The 23,645-nt window shown below is 38.2% G+C and overlaps 1 protein-coding gene across 3 annotated transcripts in view; it reads left to right on the top strand.

Annotated features, from left to right (window-relative positions):
- The window catches only part of LOC105283221 (tolloid-like protein 2), a 93,934-nt gene that overhangs the window by 33,379 nt on the left and 36,910 nt on the right, over nucleotides 1-23,645 (top strand). For 2 of the 3 annotated variants that reach the window (XM_011345819.3, XM_011345818.3), the window contains exons 5-6: nucleotides 7,159-7,542; nucleotides 13,246-13,424. In XM_011345819.3, the coding sequence (XP_011344121.1) occupies nucleotides 7,159-7,542; nucleotides 13,246-13,424 (563 nt within the window). The remainder of the gene's footprint in view (nucleotides 1-7,158; nucleotides 7,543-13,245; nucleotides 13,425-23,645) is intronic. The other variant, XM_011345820.3, reaches the window with a different exon arrangement.

Genomic DNA, 23,645 nt, shown 5'->3' with positions numbered 1-23,645 from the left:
TGCAAAATTTCTTTTGTTAATAACTGATTCATAAACAACGATCGACGACTAAAACCTAGTGCGGGTTATTCGGGAAGGTGACCTTTGTAATATATGTCAATATTATGTTCTTGGTTCGCGTAGACAGCTGAAAATTTGAGCAAAATCATTAAACTTCTTTTGTTAATAACTTTGTAGTAAACAACGACCGATGGTTAAAACTTGCACAATGTTACTCAGAAGGGTGACCTCTATAATATATGTCAAGGACAAGGTGATAGGAAGTGGGTTCGCTAATCGGTAGATTTACTATTAATAATTCTTTTCGGGCACTCAGCGTCTTGTAATTTTTTCATTAACACGTCGTACAGCACGTTGTCATATGCTGCTGTTACATCCAAGAATGCAGCCCACGTAGTCTTTCCTTTATAAAAACCACTTTTTATGTCAGAAACGATTTGCACCAAGTTCTCCATACACGATCTTCCCTTTCTGAATCCGTTTTGGCTTCTATCCAGCTTATTTGAATTCTCCGCCCACCAATTCAACCTTTCACAAATCACTCGTTCCATAATTTTTTCCACGCATGACGCCATAGAGATAGGTCGCACCTTTTCTTTTCCTGGTTTGTCAATAAAAAAAACTTGATAATCTCTCCAACGCTCAATTATCTTGCCAGACCCCCAAACTTCATTAAATATATCCAATAAATTCCACTTCATTTTCATTGGCAACCTTTTCAACATTTTATAATCGATTCCGTCCATACCTGCTCAGCAAACATTTTGGTTGTGGGATGTTGCCAAATGAGAAACAAATGTCAGCGGAACTATAATGCCAAATCCAGAGCCTACTGTGTCCTCAGTTGGTCTCAAATGTGAACCAAATCTGACGAACATATTCCACAGTCAAATTGACGACAACATTAGAGCAGATCTGACAATAGAACGGTGAAAATGTTACATATTGACGGAAGTGTGCTAACAGAATTGCAATCACAAAGTATGTTTTCCATTTGCGACCTTCCGGCAAACATAATTTGTTGCCACATTTGCAATTGCAGAAAATGTTATAGGGGTGGTGACGACTTGTCCTTGCTCATCCATAAAGCTCTCTCCATTTCTTCGATTTTGAAACTTTCATTTAAATCATGTTTATCATTATGTTCCACGCTGATCCTATCACTCTGACACTAAGGAACCGCTAACTTTTCTATTTCTTGAAGAATAACCTCTTTTCTATCCTTTGTTTGCCATTTATTCCACTCAACTCTACTCCTTCTATTCCGTAAAACAGTCATTTTTTCCAAACATCGACATATTTGTCCATCTATTAGTAGATTCTACAAATCGGATAAAGTTCTCCCTTTTCTGTTTATTAATGATTTTCACTGCAGGAACTCTGTATCTCTTATATTCCACCCAATTCGTTAAGTTCTTTTCCTTTTTATATATCCTTAAGGGGAAGCTGGAGTTGCTAGTGAACTATTTTTTCACTATAGCGATGGTATTTGCAGTTTCGAAAATTCTCTTTATTGCTTGTGCAGAATACAAAATCCTTTTTCACAAATGAAGTATAGATAGAAAGAAAGTCCGCTCTACAGGACTTTATATTCAAAATGGAAAAAAGTTAGAAAAGACAAATGCAAGTTTTTAACTTTTTTCCATTTTGAATATAAAGTCCTGTAGAGCGGACTTTCTTTCTATCTATACTTCATTTGTGGAAAAGGATTTTGTATTCTGCACAAGCAATAAATAAAATTTTCGAAACTGCAATTACCATTGCTATAGTGAAAAAATAGTTCACTAGCAACTCCAGCTTCCCCTTAATTTCAATTTTCGTTCTCTGACTACTCGCGCACACTCTTCGTCCCACCATTCTACCTGTCTTCTTTTTTTCCTTCCTATTCTACTCCCGCTGCTCCTGTTCGATTTCTTCTTTTCGTCTTCCCCTTCCTCTACATATTTACTTCCAGATGCCTCACTCGCAACTTCTTTTATTTTTGCCGTTAAAAGCTCATACCTCTCCTCCAAATTCCTAGACCTCCAGTCATCATCATTCATTTCTTCGCACCACTTCCCTAGTAACTCTTTATACGATTTCCAGTCTGTTCTCTTAGAACTAATCCAATTTGTTTTTTTTCGATATTCTCCTCTAGCTTCTTTATGAATCACGAATTCCACCGGGTGATAATTCGATTCCCAACTGTCGTCAATTTGGTCGTAATCCACTTCTCTCCAAATATCCTTAAATCTAAATTATTCGATCTCCGGTTCACCTCGCCTATCCTTGTTTGCGTATCGCCATTCACCAAATAAAGATCATTTTCCTCCATTCCTTCCCACAATCGTTCACCGTTTCTGTCAGTTACCTCACAATTCCAACTCCTGTTATGAGAGTTAAAATTGCCTGCCAAAATAATCTCTTCATTCCTTTCTCTTCTCTGTACTAACTTACTCCATTCTTCCCTGCTAACATTTCCTTCAGGGCACGTATTGTGATAACTGAATGATTCCGTTTTCCCCACATTTTTCCCTAGAAAAAAGAAAGGGAAGAACAGGGAAGAAAGGGACAAATGTGGAATCATTCCGATCGGAATCGTTTCCAAACAGTATCACAATACGTGCCCTGGTCTCTTATAAACGCGAATAACCGACATTGTTTTATTTCCTAAACTCACATCAATCCCGACACATTCCATTTTACTCTTGTTATAATTTAAACTTAACGACTTAAATTCTATGTTATGTTTTATTAAGATCATCACCCCCCCCCTGCTTTTGTGTCCCTAACTCCTACTGCTCGATCCTGCCTAACTACATATATGTATATTAAAACCTACTAGGTTAATATTATCCCTAACCCCTAACTTAGTTTCCGTAATAATACATATATCATAATCTAATAGTCTGTACTTTGCCTCATACTCTTTACTCTTCCACCCTCTTGCATTCCATATTAAAACCTTAGTCTCCAGCATCCATAGAACTGTCTGAATCATCCATGAACATCGGCTCCTCGATTTCACCGTCTTCCGTTTCCATAGCTTTCCTTTTTTCTGTCGATTCCCCTAAGTCTCCTTTTTCCTTCCTCTTCCTATTCTCTGCATGAAGTCCAGTCTTCCATTCTTGCTTCTCTTTTAACGCTTGTTTCCTTCTATTCTCCCTAAATGCCTCTTCCTTTGTCATTTCCTCTTGCAACAATGTCAAAATTTTAGTTTTCATCCTTTTGTTTTGCAACCATCGTCAAAAATCTTTCCCATTTTGTCTCCTCTTCCCTTAATGTAACTCTTGGCCCTTCTTCTCTAATGACCGAAGGGTATACTTGCCTATTTATCTCCTTCTCCCTGCTGTCACTTCCTTTCCTTTCTTTACGGTCCTCCTTCCAGCCGCCATTACAATACCTGCATCTGCTTTCCTCTTTGTCATCACCGGGTACAGCTCTTCCTGTAACTCTAATCCCAACTTTATCTGCATAAGTTCCTTCTTTATCATTTACCTTGTCTATTATCCGATAAACACCCTCACTTCTGGATCCTTGTACTTCTCTTCTGGCCTCTTCTCCCGTTATATTCTTTTCCGCCTTCACCTTCATAATGGCACAGTTCTCCGTATAAACCCGGCATATTCTTGCCGTCGCTCTATGGTTCCCTCCACAATTTACACATCTACAAGCCTTTGTACATTCGCCATGATAACCTTCACCACACACAATACAAATCTTCCTATTTCTATACTCATCCTTATAATGACCAACCTTATAACAATTGTAACATTGTAACACCTCCTCTATGTATGGCCGCAAAACCAGTCTTGATAATCCCTCGTAAATACTAACCCTTTCAGGGATACTCTCCCCCTCTATTGTGAATATCACATTGCGTAATTGTGAAGATACACCACCCTTCCTTGATACCATTCTTTCCACTTTGACCACCCTGGGACCCTCGTCATTTGCCTCAACCAGTTCGCGTAGCGACAAATCCCAATCACATAACTCCTTTGCGCCTTGCCGTTTTATCCCTTACCAAATATTGCACGTTTCTACCTTCCCCTTTACCCTTAGCTTGACTGGCATTTTGAAACCAAACTTCCAACGACTTGAATCCCTTACTAACTATTCTTAACGGCTTAATACTCTCCTTCCTGACCTCTACCACGATTCTAATCGCATTGCTGTTCTTAGTACTAGTAAAACTTCCCTCTTTTAACATTGCCACTAAACAAACCTCTCCTTCTGACTCTGTCGGTAAAAATGTTTTATACATCTCACCTGTTCCTTTAGTCCTACTACTCTTGCTTTCCTCACACCAAACCTCTCCTTGTTTTAATAAACTCTCTTCCCAGCGCTCTCCTCGACTTTTGTCCTGCCCTGCCCCGGATAGGTTAGCTCCGTTTCGTGAAAAGCGCGTAGGACAATTAGGTCGTAACAACGTTTGTCTTCATGATATCTATCGCCGCATTTGAGCTCTCTGTCGCCCTAGCGCCATTCTTTTTCTTGTCTCTATCTGAGGGAATGCCGTTTTTCGCCTTGTCTAAACCATCGCTCTTTGTGTTTTTACCTGAGTCCCCCTTCCTAACCGATTCCGTTTTGTTCTTTCCCGTACCTTTCGCGCCATTTCTCCCTCCCAATCCTCTCCCGATCCCCCTCATCGCGACCGATTCCCGGAGGAAAAACCTCTCAAACACCTCCTCCGGGACCGCCGCTCCCTCCATCTCCTCTCCAATTCCCTTGAGTAACTCTCCTAACCCTTTTCCCCTCCCGAAATCCTTCCTTTTCCTTATCTTCCCCTTCCCTAACCTATCTACTGATCCAATCCACCTACCTGCTTCCGGATCTGTACCTATCCTACCACTCACTCTTTTCTCCTTCTCTTCCTCGTCTCTAACCACCTGCGGCCCTAAAAAGGGCCGATTAAAGCACCCCTGGAAGCTATCCAACCTGAGAAAACTCGTCCTCACTCACTCCGCCACACTCACACCGCTCAGGTCGCAACCGGAAGTCCCCGAGTTATGAATTGAGTTAAGTTAGGTTAGGTTAGAATGTCTCCGAATGTCATAAGGCAGAAGCACAGACTTTTGCATAAGCGCATAAAAAGATGCATAAGGAATTTAATTGGTCTATAAGCATAAGTCTGTGCTCCTGCCTATAATGTCACAAAGGTATACAAGGGAGGGCAATCAGTGATGAAAATTACTGTTTACATCAATGTTTAGATTTGCGAATCTACAGGGTGTTTTTTATCTCGCACCCACTAAGTACATAGTGTTATTCCTTATGAAAACTTGAGTTGGAAAGTCCTGAATTATTTTTTCTGCGATGCTTAATTAAAGAGATATTCTTAAGTAAACTTCAGTCAATCAGCGTCATCCTTCAGTATACACGTCTGTAAATCGCGCGCCTGGTAGTAGCAGAGAGGAACCTGAGAGCGGCCAGGCCGCCGTTTACGCCCATATTTTTGCTTTGAGAAATACAACACCGAATGTGAACTTACATTCCATTTAACATGCACATGATCTTTTTTCATTATGAAATTACCTTTCTCTCTCGTTAAATGGAATGTAAGTTCACATTCGGTGTTGTATTTCTCAAATTTCTCAATACAAAAATATGGGCGTAAACGGCGGCCTGGTCGCTCTCAGGTTCCTCTCTGGTAGTAGAGATCCTATAGTATAACAGAGATGCGCCAATGATCACGTGATTGCGATATTTTGCTGATTGGTCAGAGTAAATTGTATAAACGTAGCTGCTGCCGTGTTGAATCTGTCACTATCTTTCATACAAGTTTGTACATGTTTCTTTTGACGTTTTTATTTTTCATAGTCGTTTATGTAATGACTTATTTTCATTTCTTTATTAAATAATGTTTTACATTAATTGTCGCTTATTTTGTGCACAGAATTTACCATGCCAACCAATTGTGCTGCAAATCGCTGTACGAACAACAACAAAGGTTATGCAGTAAATTTCTATTAGTATCACTCACCTCACAAATTCTTTGCGAGGTTATGGGTCGCCAATCGGGTTCCTTGAAAGAGCAGCTATCCATGTCTTACGATAATCTGCATTTGCTGGGAAATTAAATACTGCATAACCTTTGTTGCTGTTGTTCGTACAGCAATTTGCAGCACAATTGGTTGCATGGTAAATTCTGTGCACAAAATAAGCGACAATTAATGTAAAACATTATTTAATGAAGAAATGAAAATAATTCATTACATAAACGACTATGAAAAATAAAGACGTCAAAAGAAACATGTACAAACTTGTATGAAAGATAGTGACATGGCAGCGGCTACGTTTATACAATTTACTCTGACCAATCAGCAAAATATCGCAATCACGTGATCATTGGCGCATCTCTGTTATACTATAGAATCTCTACCTGGTAGTATACATGAGTGCGCCGCCATCGTTTCGCGTTGTCACACCGCTGCATCCACGTGCTAAAACAGCCTGGATAAGAGATCTATACAGGGTATCTCAGAACTCCGTGACCGCCGGTTAATGGCGTATAGTTTGAACTTTGTGAGTAGTTAGGCGTGATCAGTGTAAGGAAAGAATATAGTCGGCGTGTTTCCTTTTACGAACAATTTATTCAGTGTCAAAATCATTTCTATACAAGTTATGTACAATATAACTTAATATAAAGCCTATTACACAATGCAAAGGAACAGGCAACAGGAACAGAGAATAACCAATCGCGTTACACGATTTGAGTACGGATGACCAAATCGAGCAACGCGATTGGCTATTCCCTGTTCCTGTTGCCTGTTGCCTACCATTGTGTAATAGGCTTAACGTTTGCTCTTTGATTATGCTTTAGCGCCATATGAATGGTCGCACGCTGTGATTTGTTTTATGGACTAGGAGGGAAAGATTAACGATTAACGATTATGCCTATACGACACGCATCTTCCTTCACTGCACGCCTTCACAGCTTTTCTGCTCGAGACGAGCTCTCATTCATTAACTGTAATTGTTAATATCCCCGTTAATATTGTGCAAATCGCAAAATGGTATAGAACTTTTCTGTTCAGTTAAGTCCAGGCTACATGCCATTAACGGGTGATACGGGGTCACTGAGACATCCTGTATACATATATACAATTTTTTTAAGCATAAAGTAATGAAATGTATTAAAAATATTATATATGATAACTATATTTACATTCTTAGAACTTCGCGAAGATGTTTTCACCGTCATTGCAATCGGAGAATGCGTAACTTTATTGCCGACATGTCGGATGAAATTGTTTCCATACATGATCGACGTCTACGTTCCATTGAATTTTATGGTATGGACTACAAATACTTATCTACCAAGCGCAACATGAGACATGCGTTTCAAAATAGAATACGTCGTGCGGCCACTGCAAGAAAGGAGCGAGTATGGGATCACGGCGTGATTCCTTATGAGATTGATGGGAATTTTTCTGGCGCGCATAAGGCCTTGTTCAAGCAGGCAATGAGACACTGGGAGAATTTCACATGTGTTAAATTTGTGGAAAGAATGCCCAGAGAACATCCTAATTACATCCTGTTTACAGAAAGACCTTGTGGGTGAGTTGTGTTATGTAGCCGATAAATATTATGTATCAATGTTAGGGATTTGCAATAGTTCGTATGATCACAAATAGATGCAGAACAACGAATTGGAAGCATTGCTTAAATCTCGTCTCAAACATTAAAAGAGCTTGTAGAGCAGTTCGGTTAATAAATCAACAGTATTTCATCATTTAAAAGCAATGGGAATAATCTAGAAATAAGGAAGATGCAGGCTTTAATTCATATGAACTTGTGCAAGCATCTAATTTGCGATATACAATTAGCATACAACTTATTTTATATAACATTTATAAGCATAATTATTATCCATGTCAAAAGATTTAAATTTATTATGATTTTATATGTATAACATTACAAATAAAACACATCATACGTTTTATTTATTTATTTTTGATGGTTTGAAAGTTTTGAGATGTTAAAAAATTGTTTTCTCAAACAAATTTTAGAAATTAATTTTATTTATTAATGGAATTAAACATTTGTAACAAATTTAAGCAACTAATTTTGCCAAATTCAGACTAATATCTTATTTTCTCTAAACTACTAGAAAATATACAGGGTGAGTCAAAAAGATGGGTACCTCTGAATATCTAAGAGGGGTTACGTTGTTGAAAGAAATGTTTTATACAAACGTTGTAGGGTTCAGAGGGGGACATAAGATGGTGTCATTGGTTTGACCTTGAGTAAACGTGCCAAGGTCATATGGACTTCAACGTTGTTTTTTTAAACGGAATCCCATACTTTTTATTGCAGATTCTGATTCTTTGTCGAAAAGTAAGTAACTTTTGTTCGAAACATTGTTATTAAAAACGCCCTCCTTATCCCGAAAACTCAGGTTCAACCTGTGGCGGACCAATGATAATACTCGCTTTATAACAGACACGGAAGTTTTTTTTTATTTTACTGTTTACCATCAGCATGTGCGTGCATGCGTGTGTTTGTGTGTATGCGTGCGCGCCAGCGTGCGTATGCGTGTGTTCTACATCCAGCCAACTAAGGCAAGATCGATCACAGATCCGGCTAGTTAAGGCAAGATCGATTACTGATCCAGCCAGTTAAGGCAAGATTGATTAGAGATCCAGCCAACTAAGGCTAGATCGGCTGCTAATCTGAAATTGTAAATAGCGTTCGGCAACCAATAACATTCTTACAGTAAGTGCTCAAATTGTAAACCATTTACGGCCTGACAATGAGCTAGTCGGTCGTAGAAGGCGGATGTGGCATTTCTGATCATTTGCGGACTAATGAGTGCAGCTTCGTCAATGATTCTTTGCTGGAGATCCTCCAATCTCGTTGGTTTAGTTTCATAAACTTTACTTTTGAGGTATCCCCATAGAAAGTAATCCAACGGCGATAAATCAGGCGAATGCGGTGGCCCCTCGATTTCTTCTCTTCTGCCAATCCACTGATGAGGAAATATTCTATCTAAGAAAAGTCGGACATTCCTACCGTAATGTGGCCCTGCCCCGTCCTGTTAAACCATGTGTGAGCGAATTCATCATTTACGATTTGCCTGATTGCTGGGAGTATTTCATTTCTCAACATTACTTCGTATGTATCGACTGTTAAATTACCCTAAATGAAAAATGGACCAACTAATGTGTTATTTATTATCCCCGCCCAGACATTTAATTTTGCAGGATATTGTGTATGCGCTTCTAACATCCAATGAGGATTCTCGCGAAACCAAAATCTGCAATTATGCCTGTTGACATGGCCATTCAACTGAAAAGTTGCTTCATCCGAGAAGACTATATTGGAAACAAATGCGGGATTATCATTAATTCGCAACATCATTGTCTCTCAAAAATCTACACGTCGATCGGGATCATCTTCATTGAGTTCTTGAATTAAATGCATTTTATACGGGTGAAACCTGACCTGTTTCAGTATTCTGTGCACTGACTTTTGACTGAGGTCGTTATGCTGAGCTGCTTTGCGAGTGCTGAGATGTGGATTTTCAACAAATGATAGTGCAACAGTCAGTTGATTTTCCTTTGACGTCGCTGATCTCGGTCTTCCTGGGATTACTCGATTTTTCACTCCACCCGTTTCTGCGTAGCGTTGGATTGTTCTTTGCACGGTAGTTTTCGAAATGGGTGTGCCTCCATTGCGAAAAGTGTCGTTAAAAAGTTGTCTAACTTCATTATAAGACCTTTCACGATCACTTCATCCCCGCATCATTAGGAGTGCAATCCTTTCTCGTTCTAAAAGATTTGCCATTTTATAAGTGATTAGAGAATGAAATAAATAAATTCTGAGTTATTGAGAATAAATGTTTTGCTGAGTATTATAAAATGAAAAAAAAACTGAGTTTTGCAGGACTTCTATGATAAGGACTAAGGTACTATGGTAAGGTACTATGGTATGAATTAAGGGCTTGTCTTGTGTTACAGATTAAAAATCAATCAAATCCAAAAATGGTGAAGGATTTTACAGATTATTGAGTTCTGACTTGTTATGTACCCAATGCTACTGTACAATCAGTGTTGCCAGTCTGCAGACGCGGCTCACGGCTTACGGCTCAGCGCGACGTGGTGAGGGCAAGCGAAGTGGAGAGGGTACCACGTCGGCGCCTCTGCTCTGATATCTAATGGTAGCCATCGGGTACTTATCAAACAGTCCTCGTATGTTTAGACAATGCTGGAGGACATTTTGAACATCTCATGGAGTAGTGTAAAGCGTAGCAATCGGTCTTTTTCAGGGCCACAAGATGTGCAAAACCGATCAGCAACCTCCACATGGTGCACACTGGGGAACGCTAATGCTGACGGTAAACAGTAAAATAAAAAAAACTTCCGTGTCTGTTATAAAGCGAGTATTATCATTGGTCCGCCACAGGTTGAACCTGAGTTTTCGGGATAAGGAGGGCGTTTTTAATAACAATGTTTCGAACAACAGTTACTTACTTTTTGACGAAGAATCAGAATCTGCAATAAAAAGTATGGGGTTCCGTTTAAAAAAACAACGTTGAAGTCCATATGACCTTGGCACGTTCACTCAAGGTCAAACCAATGACACCATCTTATGTCCCCCTCTGAACCCTACAACTTTTGTATAAAACATTTCTTTCAACAACGTAACCCCTCTTAGATATTCAGGGGTACCCATCTTTTTGACTCACCCTGTATATCTTATATGTAATAATATTCGACAACTTCCAAAAGTTTAATGAAAACTGCAAAACTTATGAAGTTATATTTGTTAAAATAATAAATATAAATAGGAATATAGAATCTATTTTTTTCAGTGTAACATGTGAGATAACACAGTACAATCAAGTCCTGAGAGAAAAAGCTAGATATATCATTTATTATATATGTTACCGTTAAAGTGCCGTTATTCTATGAAATAACTAGTTATTTTATGAAATACCGATTCTCGGTAGTTAAAGTATAAAATACTTATACTATTTGATACTTTATTTAGTTATTCTATACATTAGTTATTCTATAAAATAACGTAATTGTGCAAAATAAAATGTGAAATAAATAGATACAGGGCAAAGATTATAACTTGAGGAACTAGATAGGTTTCCGCAGCCTGTTTAAAGTTCGCTACATTGACAAAAAGGTTTTCGTCATAATGGCATGACGTTCAGTTGAAAGTTTCTCTAGTCTAGATTAGACATTATACAGGGTGTCCGGTAAGGAAGTATCGACCGGAAAGGTGGAGATAGATAATATAGATTGCGTGAAGCTGAGAAGAAAAGTCTTGTACCATTTTGCGATTTGTGCAATAATAATTGAGTTATTAACGTATTGATATCAATGTATGAGAGCGCGGTCGTGCAGCGAGGCCGTCGGTAGGTGAGTCGCGCGCTCGTTGTTGGTTACGGCGCAGTGAGGTAGCGGTGCTAGAAAGTGTGCTTTGTAGCATGCGGTGGGGATGGAGTGGGATGGTCTCGCGAATCGTCGCACGCTTTCTAACATCACTGAGGAGCGTCACACCCTCTCCATTCAGTTATGACTTATATTATGACTATAAATATTATGACTTATAATATTTCATTTATTCAATTTTCATTATCTTCAATAAATTATACAATTCTAACCCGCAAATCCCTAAACACACTAACCCATATTAAACTCATAAACTCTAAACCCATAAACCATTAATCTATAAATTCTGAACCCATTATTCTATAACCAAGTTTAAGATTTATGGGTTTAGGGCCGGTATTCATAGTCGAATCTTATATTTAAGACCGTCTTAAGTGTATCTTCAGGTACTCCATAGCCAATGAAATGATCTATACAGCATCTGCAGATAAACTTAAGACGGTCTTAAATATAAGATTCGACTATGAATACCGGCCTAGGATTTATAAGTTAAGGGTTCATGGGTTTAAGGTTTATTTACGGCATTCAGAGTTTATGGGTTCAGGATTTATGGATTAAGGGTTCATGTGTTTGCAGAATAAATTCGAAAAGCAAAAGTCTGAGTAACCAATTTTAAACTGATTGCAATGATTTTTGAGTACTTCGAGAAGGCAAATTGGGTTAAAAGCCGCCATATTGAAGTCGCCATTTTAAATTTTGAAACTTTGGCTGCAGATTCAATCAGCAACCCCGAAAATCCCTTAGAGATCATTTTAAAGCCGATTCGAAAGATTTTGAATTACTTACACAATTCATTGGCCTTATGGTGGCCCTTTTGAATCCGCCATTTTGAATTTTGTAATTTTGTCTCTAGATTTGTAATCAACGATCTCGAAAATTTCGTAGTAACCATTTTCAAGTCGATTTGTCAAGTTTCTGCACTGTAATAAAAAATGTTATAAGATCAGCCTTCACATTTGCGGAGTTCAGGAGTCATATTGGAGACGCCATATTGAATTTTCAAAAGGCCACGTTCCATTTGAAACTACACAAGTAGACGAATATTTTGAGACCTCAAACGTTTTTTTCTATTGCGTTAATTTTTGGAAGGAGAGGTGGCTCGTTTACCACGCCGGCGGCGGTAACAAAAATCTCAGCCAGGAATGCTCCCGGGCTCCCGGAACACGCGATAGTCCATCCAGAGGAACTTTCTCCCTTCCGTGGCGTCCGCTCCTTTGTGGCTTCCAGTTTCCCATACACAGGTTTTCCCCTCACTCGGCTAACTCCAATCGGCCGCAATCCTTGCAATTCACAATCTCGACCTGCAAAAACAATTCAAACACAACACGCCAAAGCGGACGAATCGCTCCCCCTCGGAGGAAACGACTCCGATAAGTCCCCTCTCAGTCGGGCAAACATCCCTGTGACAGACGCTCACAGCTCACAGGGCGTCACATCACACTCTTTAGGCCCAGTTCCACAACTTATTTTAACTGGAGTTTAACTCGTTAATGGAGAATTCACAATGCGTCACGTTTAGAATCTTTAGAAAACGAACTCTCCTATTGGATTGAACGTCATACATCGGACATCGGACGTAGTATGGATTCTTCATTAACGAGTTAAACTTCGGTTAAAATAAATTGTGGAACTGGGCTTAAAAAGCTTGTTTTCTTAATTTATAGATCCTTCATTCCCAAAGTTTTAACATTTAGTTATGAGACATTCTATATATAACTAAATATATAATATCTTAATCTTTAACATGATCACAAATTTGCAAAAAGGAGAAAGAAAAAATAGATATAGATAATTGTTGCTTGATACTGTATTTAATAATGTAATACAATAAATTTTTTAAACTTGTTTTTGACAGGTGTTGTTCTTTTGTTGGAAAAAGAGGAAACGGACCACAGGCTATTAGCATTGGAAAGAATTGTGATAAATTTGGTATAGTTGTACACGAATTAGGTCACGTTGTCGGATTTTGGCATGAACATACCAGGCCAGATCGTGATCGTCATGTACAAATTATACGCGATAATATTATGAGCGGTGAGTGATACTTTCTATTTGCTTCAAAATAAAATGTATTGTGTACCATCAATTCAAGTAGGCTTGTATACAGGGTATCCCATTTTTTCTGACAGTAAATATCTGGAAATCAAATGGGGTAGAAAAAAAGGTTTAGAAAAAATTTCTAAGGTTTCAACGGGAACATAATTTCGTTGATCTTAAATTCTTCGCAGTTAGCGTGTTTCAAGGTAAGTTAAAGAACAATTTCATTTTTTTAAGTAGAAGCAAGTACTTTTTATTACAAAATCGGGAAGAGAGTTAAATTCTACATAAAACAACTTATTACTTAGAACTTATTATTTAAGGAGATATTAAAAAAAAAGAAACGCTTCGTCTGAACAATGTATATGTATACATGAGTTACTGCTTGTTTTCGTCAAACTTTAAACGTCAAACGTCAAACAAACTAAAATGAAAGATTATAACAGAAATAATTGACGAAGAGACGATAGAGTAAGACAAAAATATAACATAGGAAGATATCTGAGTTGAAACCAATGATCAGAGAAGCGATAAAAAAAGAAATGCAAAATATAAAAAACTTTACACAGTCTAAAAAGTTCCGAAACTCATTTTTTCCTGAACAAACAAGTAGCGGCATATTTTGGAACCTACAGTATCTTTTAGTACTAATACCATCGACGTATAGTATGGACTATGCGCAGGCAGAGAAAACATGTCGGGCCGAAAGAAAGAGATAGCGACTGGTGACGACCTTTTGTGTCTAGATCGAATTTAATTAAATGGCCTAATTTACACTGTGCATTTTAGGCCGTTATATATACCCTATATTTGACCTAAAATTGGGAAGCGACTTAATCTGGGTTAGGTGAGGTTTCTTTTTCATTTGTTCTGACCAGACTGAGGCCGCACTATCAGGAATAACGCGTGTAAACGCAGGTAACCTAAATTGCAAAAGTGTACCAATACACACATGTATACCTACATACATACATACATATATAATACATACATGTGTTAATCGTGTTTCAAAGGGGTTTTCATCTTGTTCAATAGATGGCGTTCACATGAGGACTAAATTTTTACCAAAACGACCTATATTCGACCTAAAAGTATTATAGGTCTAAATGATGTAAACGCTTACTTGGAAGCTTACTTTAGGTCAGAGTACAGGTCAGGTGACGAACGAAACACAGTGTAAGTCGATGTGTGTACAGCGCTTGAGACCGTGTTGCTAAAGAAAATTGCAGTGTCTCAATTGTTTCTGGAATTCACGTATGGACACGTCCAAATGAGTATTGCATGGCGCTTTAGTGTATTTCCAATCAGACGGAAATTTTTAGCGAGTGTCGCGATAATATCGAAGTTTGACTGGACGAAAGTAAAAACAAAACTTTTAATTTCCCTTTTGGAAGGGCTCCCGCACCTATGGGACGTCTCGCAGGCTGATTTCTCCAGAATCAGTATTAAATTGCTGCGCGAGTTGTTCAATTGAAGCTGTACAATTTGAACGATTTTTATAATATACTCTCGTATAAACTCGATCTAGACACAAAAGTATCGATGTGTGTACAGTGCATAAAACGATCAAACCCACGATACCGTAACTTTCAAGCTCCATAACTCGAAAAGTACTTCATGAAAAAAGGCTACATTATAGTGTTTTGGAAAGCTCTCGAGATAAGCTACAAGAATATGCAATAAAAAATAGGGATTTCCATTTAAGAAATTGAAGATGACCTTCATGTGACCTTGACAACACTCTTCAAGGTCATACTGATATTGCTATGTAATGCGTTACTTGAAACCCTACAACTTTTGTCTGAAACATTTTCGTCTGCCGTTCTCGGTTTTCGAGATATTTGACTGGTACGGGTGGTCTGGGACACCCTGTATATTTACGCCAGACATTAATTCAATAATAATTTATACAAACGAAAACTTGAGTTAAGTGTTTACACAATTGTTTGAAAAGTAGTCTCCAATAAAGAATACACGTATCTACAGTGTGTACAACATACAAAAAACAAACTGTTCCTAAACTCAAATAGCGCTTGAAACGGCCGCTTGATAATTTTTCCCAAAAGCGACATATTGTTTGCCCGTCTTGAAAATATCATAACTCTTAATTGTAGGCAGAAGGGAAGCTTCATGTAAATTTTGAACCAACTTGGAGGTGAGATCCCTAATATACTGTAAAAATTTTCTATCTTTTTACATAACCTGCAATGGATGCGTGGTAGTGTCCGATCGAAGATTCGGTTTCTGTTTCGGTTTCGACCTAAAACACGAGTTTCGGCTAAATTTCGGTTTCGGCCAAAAAATGGCCGAACCTACGCCCGACGCTGATATTACTAATCAATTACTAGCTATAAGATTTATTTACAAGATTTATTCACAAGCATTACTAACTATAAAAAAATTAAACACAAAAAATTAAGTATTAAAATACAAAGAAATTGTATTATGTTATCTATTGTTGTTCAAATAGAATATTCTTAGAATATCTTTTGTTTAAAAAAATATTTTTGTTTCGTTTTTTAAAAGAGTTTTCAATTCCATTTGGCAACGTTTTATGTAACTGAAAGTCTTTATTTTAAGTTTTAACACAAGTAATTATAATAATATGTTTCATTTTAGTTATACTTATAACTTATAACATACTAATTGTTATTGACAAATTATTGAGACTGTTAACTAATGAATATATTAGTTGATTTTATTTTGAGATGTTTAATATGTTTATTCTTCAAATTGATAGATTGATAGCAAATAAGATATGTGAATAAAGATTTTTCAATAAGCTATACTTTTATGTATTACTAGCATTCCCCGTCACGCGGGCTTTGCCCGCGATATTTATGTGTAGAATTAAATAAAAACACATTTTACCCCTTTTCACCCGTTAGGGGTGGAATTTCGGAAAACCCACCCTTAGTGAGCATCTATGTGATAGTAGGAATATACCCTTAAAATTTCAAGTCGATAGGTGCAGTGGTTCGGGCTGCACGTTGATGAGTCAGCGAGTGGTATTTGGCTTATATATATACAGGGTGTCCCGGGTTTTAACCGACAAACTGCGGGAGCATATTCTACTAGTGGAAATAAGAAAAAATTCTTATATTGAGTTTGCTTAGAAATGCTTTATTACAAAGTTATAAACCAATATTGAAAAGAAATATGAGATAAGTAACAACGGAACATAGTGTAGAATTTGGAAGGTCGAAAATGTTTATGTTATGTGCTCATTTGCAATTACGTAATTTGGGTTCATTTCGATCTATGAATGAATATGATGATGTTCGTTCAGCTCTAAGACACCGATGACGCTCGGAAAGAATCTTAAATCTTTTTGATAATACTCCTACACAAAGTGTTCGACGTGCTTCAGCTCAACTGCAGATATCACGAAACACTATTTAGAGAACATTGCGTGCTGATTACAGATTCGCATATCATTACACACCTGTACAAGAATTACTTCCAATCGATTATCAGAAACGAGTCGAATTTTGTAACTGGTATGTGAATGTAGTAGAAAGGGACAATCTTTTCTCATCAATGATATTATGGACAGATGAAGCGACCTTTACAAGACGAGGCATATTCAATTCTCATAATAGCCATGTATGGGCTCATAATAATCCACATACTACCAGACAAAGAAACTTTCAACACGAATTTCGATGTAATGTTTGGATGGGTATGCTTCATGACCGGCTTATTGGTCCGTTCTTTTTACCTGACCGATTGAACGGAGAATCTTTTCGAAGATTCCTATCAAACGATTTACCAATTTTGATGGAAAATGTGCCACTGCAGTTTCGCCAAAACAGCTGGATACAGTTAGACGGTTATCCATCGCACTATGCTAGACAAGTTAGAAACTGGTTAGATGAACATTATGCTCATAGGTAGATTGGTCGAGGAGGACCGGTTTTCTGGCCTCCAAGATCGCCCGATTTAACGCCTCTTGATTTTTATTTATGGGGAACTTTAAAAAATAAAGTTTACAGTACAGAAGTAATCTCGCTTGAAGATTTAAAGCAACGAATTACTAATTCAGTTACTGAGATGCAACAAAATTTTCAGGAATGTCATACTGTAACAAATTTTGTACTACGTCGATGTCTAGCTTGTATCGATGTGCAAGGACAACATTTTGAAATGCGTCACTAAATAATTGCGTACATAATTTTTATTTTTGTGAAAAAATCCGTTGTTACTTATCTCATATTTCTTTTCAATATTGGTTTATAACTTTGTAATAAAGCATTTCTAAGCAAACTCAATATAAGAATTTTTTCTTATTTCCACTAGTAGAATATGCTCCCGCAGTTTGTCGGTTAAAACCCGGGACACCCTGTATATATTACTATTATATCATTATGATGTCATTTGTAAATGTAAATAAATTAATAATCTAAAACTGAATCGTAAATCCTAAGCATAAACATTTATTGAACTTAATTTCTTAAATAGAAACAAGTTTCGGTTTCGGTTTCGTTTCGGCCGAAATTGCTTTAGAAACCGAAATTCGGTTTCGGTTTCGATTTCGGCTTCAAAATATTGTTTCGGTCGGACACTAATGCGTGGTATAGATGGAAAAAAGCGTGGTATAGATATATGAAAAGAAATAGTTTATACAGGGTGTCTCAGAAAGAATGGGACAATGCTCGTATGCAGACAGAGCGGACTGAACTGAGTCGAAAAGTCCTATACCATTTTGCAGTTTTCGCAATAGTTAACGAATTATTAATTATTAAAAATCGTTCTATTTGTCCGGCCTATCGTCGAATGCGAGTGCGCTGCGAGATGCGACAGCCTAGCGATCGAGATTGCTATACTCCGTCCAGCGAGAGAACGTTATCCGTCTGCGCACAGGCGGGCGAAGTGGGGATAGCGTGGCACAGTGATAGTGTGTATAATAGCATGAACGCGCTTGTATCGCGGCATAGTGGGGGTCTCTAGGGAGGAGATCTGCGAGGAACGGACGTGTTTTCGTCTGCTCCGATAACGTTCTCTCGCTGGACGGAGTATAGGCGCGCCGCTCCTGCCTACCCATTGCCACTTGTGATAAACAACTCCCCGCTCGCCTAGCAACCTCGATCGCTAGGCGGTCGATTGGCATTTCTGCATCCCGTTTCGACACGTAACGATTGGACACCGCACGATTGGACACATAATATTGGACACGGAACGATTGGACACCGCACGATTGGTACCGCACTATTAGACATTGCACGATTGGACACCAATTTACAACCGATGATAAGACGCTACGACGCTGCGATGCTACCATGCTTACTTTGCGCATACGTGCGATATTTAATAAATTTAGAAAGCATATGCTGAGAGTATATGAAGCGAGGTTCCACGCAAAGCAAAGTTCTACATTGTAACTTCCACGCAGTACTTTTGGTCACCCCGAAGTTTTGTTACTTTTTTTATGTGGAAGAGTACTAGGTGACGGGCGAAGCCCGTCTCCTCGTGCTCTTCCACCCAAATATACTTTCCCAGTATAAAAAATTAATAATATTAATGTTATAATGTGATACATATTTTATAATTCCCGCGATTTGAGATTGAAGAAGTTTATGGTTTGCACGGCAACGCGGGGCGGCTTTTGTTTTAAGGTGGTATTGAACTGCGAGCTCTCGAGCGTGTGTTCAAGCTACAACCAAATTCATACGCATATATCTAATCGTTATACAGTCAAAAGTAATAAAGTAGTTTATTTGTAAGTGCCATATGTTCAGTGTTTCACTACAGTAACCCACAATACAACAAATTGGCGACGAGGACGGTGGACTGAATTTTTTGTTCGACGGTACATTTCATAACCTCTTTCAACTACACAATGGAGACGGTTAACGAAACGAGCACGCGGACGTTGGTCCCGGGCACTTTTCCAATGAACCTTTCGATCCGGCCATGAATTGGGATCGATGGAGGCAACGATTAGAAGGTGCATTTTCCATTTTCGCTCTTACGGGCGAAAGACGAGTGCCGTACTTATTGCATTATGTGGGCGCTGCATCATTCGATGTCTTATGTGATCGTTTGGCACCGGATGATCCATTTTCAAGGACATACGAGGATCGTACGAAGATTTTAAAAGAATTTTATGCCCCGGCATCATTGGAAATTGTCGAAAACTTCAAATTTCATCAAAGAAAACAGAAGGCAGGCGAAGCGGTCAAAGATTTTATGGCGGCACTTCGGAAGCTGAGTCTTCATTGCAATTTTGGAGACTATCTCAAAACAGCTTTGAGAAACCAGTTGGTATTTGGTTTAGCGTGTAAAAGAACGCAAAGCCGGTTATTGGAAATTCAAGATTTGGACCTCGACAACTATGGAACTCTCAGAAAAAGGAACTCAGGAACTCCAAGGGGATTCAGCTAGTATCAATGCAGTAGCATTGAAGAAAAATGCATCGCAGTCTACATCAGGTGAAGGAAAACATACGAAGAAGAATCCTTCCAAGAAACGCGGATTTGGAGGAAGTGCAGGGTCGACATCCAAACATCAGACGTCGAAACCAAATAATATAAGTAATAATGTTACGATTAGTTGTTTCAGGTGTGGTAAAGGACATTTAGCGTCTAAATGTACTTTGAATCCAAATGTACGGCGCAACGGTTGCGGGAAGATTGTTCATCTGCAGCGGGTGTGTTTTCAAGGAAAGCAACCTACAAACCACTTACAAGGGGAGGACCAAGGTGTGACCCCTCAGATTTCGTTCAACTTTTAATAGGTTGTTGTACACCCCTCCCACTAACAAACTGTCATGTAACTCTTGCCAATGCGCAGTAGTTTACGAGTTCCAAGTAGCGAGCGTAGCCCGGCGAAGAAGGCGCCGGACTAATACGCTGGACGTCGCTCGTTCGAATCTTGTTTTTTTTTTTTTAATGAAATGAGGTTTTATATAAATAAATACGTCACGCTACATGATATTCTTATATTAAATGTATAGTATAATTGTTTCTTGCATTATTAATTATCAGTATCAGTACATAGGTATGTACGTATATATACTGCGTGAGTGCGCGCGCGCGCGCGCGCGCGTGTGTGTAAGTAAAGAATATATAATATTATTCATCGCTTTCGTCATTGGTATGATATCGCCTCGATTCAAGTTTCGAATGTTAGAATTCTTTGTCTGTTCCTCCACTCGAACGACAACTACTGTCTGGATTTAACGTTTTCAACCGATATATTAGGATATAGAACTCCAAAATCTAACAAGTAAACATCAAGCGAAATCATGAGACAAACATGTTGTTCTGATAGAAAAGAAGAAGCGGAGCAATTTAGGCAGTCTTTGTTCGTCTTTCTGCGAATTGACAAGGTTATCGAGACAAATAAGTAACAAGTAACAAGATTCGAACGAGCGACGTCCAGCGTACTAGTCCGGCGTCTTCTTCGCCGGGCTACGCTCGCTACTTGGAACTCGTAAACTACTGCGCATTGGCAAGAGTTACATGACAGTTTGTTAGTAGGAGGGGTGTACAATAACCTATTAAAAGTTGAACGAAATCTAAAGGGTCACACCTTGATCCTCCCCTTGTTAGAGGAGGTTTTAAATGTGACTACAGACAGTGGTGAGGCTCGAGCCAAACTTTGCACGATTTTACAAGTACTCAGATAGCCAAACCTGCACGAACAAATTCTGAGCAGTGTCTGCAGTAAATTTTTGATATCAGAAAGGCAACGGAGTTTATACAGAAGTTGCTCTTTCAGATGATGTTATCAAACTGTTATCAGAAATGCAATAGTGTCTGCTGACAGGCAAGGTGAGCAGATTGGCAGCAGAAACCGAGCAGAATCTGCAGCTTTTGACACAATTCAAATTTAAACAGATAGGAATATGCGTTTCGCTCCGCACCGCTATGCGGTGCACACGTCGAGTTCTTACTCGACGTTAAGATTTAGCCTGACAGTTATATAAGTTAATATACGCGCCTTGGCATGATAATATTAATTTTTCTGAAAATTTTTGTACTTGCGGCACAGAGACTCCCATGAACAACGTCCACGCACACCGCAAGCAATCTGAAGTTCGAAAACAAAATTCGGACTTTAGAATAAATTAACAATAAGAGAGAGATTATGCAACGAACTGTCAGAAAAACACATCAAGCCAAATGTACTTTAATTTAACCATATTGCTCACATTGTTTTTACTGGATATATATTTCATTCTTATTATTGTGTATTTCTTTTCAATTTTGCATTTCTTTCCCATTGAAAATAAAGAAAAATAGCAATTTAAATAGCTGTATGGATTAGGAGTCATTTTAACAGCTGATTATGTACAGAATCTGCTCAATTTCTGCTGCCAAACTGCTCTCAAGTTATATGCGCAGGCTCTGCTCTCAATCTGCTAACAATCTGCTACCAGGTTATGTGTACAGACTGCGCGATTTCTGCTGCCAATCTGCTCACATTACCTGTCCAACAGGCTCTGTCGGCAAACCCGAGCTTAATGCGGACACAGATGGCTACGGTTTTGGTTTGGGATTCTGATCGAATTTGTTACCAATCTGCGGGCATGTTGGTATCATTTTGCTATCTGGGAAATAAGCGACCAGTGGAATTCGAGATAGATACAGGAGCTGCAGTATCCGTAATAGGTATTGAAAATGTGAGAAAACTATTTCCAGGTTTGACCATTCATAAAACTGATTTGAAGTTACGTTCGTTTTGCAATCAGGAGATTAAGTCGTTAGGTCGTATAGTGGTAAACGTGCAATGTAGAAATAAGCAAAAATCATTAGATTTATTTTTAACGCCGGGAGAGCGTCAGCCACTTTTAGGACGAGAATGGTTTAACCAGTTACATGACATTTCAAAAATTGCACAAGTTCATCAAAAATGTGTGTCAATACATACAGTAGAAAGCATTAAAGATTTACAAATTGCTCAATTGATTGCAAATTACGAAGCAGCTTTGGATCGTAAACGTTCTAAGATTATTGGATTACAAGCTGAATTACAATTGAAAGAAAATGCTAAACCGGTGTTTTGTAAAGCACGGTCTGTTCCGTTTAAATTGCTTCCATTAATTGATCGAGAATTAGATCGGTTATGTAATGAAGGCATTTTGGAAAAAGTAAACACTTCCCGATGGGCAACTCCCATCGTACCTGTGTTAAAGAAAAATAACCAAGTTAGAATATGTGGCGATTTTAGTGTTACGTTAAATCCAGAGTTGATAGTAGATGAACATCCTTTGCCTACCACGGATGAATTATTTGCTTCAATGGAAGATTGTACAGTATTTTCCAAAATAGATCTTCAAAATGCATATTTGCAATTAAGCGTTAACGAAAAGGATCGTGAATTGTTAACCTTGACTACTCATCGGGGTTTATTTCGCAGCACAAGATTAATGTACGGAGTTTCTAGCTCGCCAGCAATATGGCAGAGAACCATTGAGCAAATCTTGCAAGATTTGGAAGGAGTCGTAGTGTTCGTGGACGATATTCGTGTAGGTGGTAAAAATGCAGAGGATCATAGGCGAAAACTATGGGAAGTTTTAGAGCGTTTACAAAAGCACAATGTCAGAATAAATTTTGATAAAAGTGAATTTGCAAAAGATAAGATTCAATTTTGTGGGTACATGATTGATAAAAACGGTATACATAAATGTCCAGAGAAGATGGATGCAATTCGAAATATGAGGAGACCACAGAATGTAACAGAGTTACGTAGTTTTTTGGGTCTAATAAATTATTATGGGAGATTCATAGAAAATCTCAGTAATATTGTGTTTCCGTTAAATGAATTATTGCAAAAGAAACAAGCATTTATTTGGTCAGATAGATGTGAATGCGCGTTTAAAAGAGCTAAGCAAGCATTTTTAAGTGAGAAATGTCTTGTGCATTTTAATGCCAAACTTCCTTTAGTTTTGGCTACTGATGCGAGTCCATATGGAGTTGGTGCTGTTTTATCGCACACCTTTCCGGATGGTATGGAGAAAGTGATCCAATATGCATCACAAACGTTATCTGCAACGCAAAGGAAGTACAGTCAAATTGATAAACCCAGATAGCACACATAGTTCTATGAATATTCTTATGGAGTGCAAATATTCTTAATTTCAGAATATTCGAATTGAATATTCTATAATGATACGTAGAATGTTACAATTAGATATCGTATATTCATAATAAAGAAGAATGTTTATAGAATATTCTTCGTGAACGTTTTTAGAATATTCGTTCAGAACGATTT

The sequence above is a fragment of the Ooceraea biroi genome, chromosome 9, assembly GCF_003672135.1.
Source record: "Ooceraea biroi isolate clonal line C1 chromosome 9, Obir_v5.4, whole genome shotgun sequence".
Lineage (NCBI taxonomy): Eukaryota > Metazoa > Arthropoda > Insecta > Hymenoptera > Formicidae > Ooceraea > Ooceraea biroi.
This window is presented reverse-complemented; position numbering and strand designations above follow the sequence as displayed.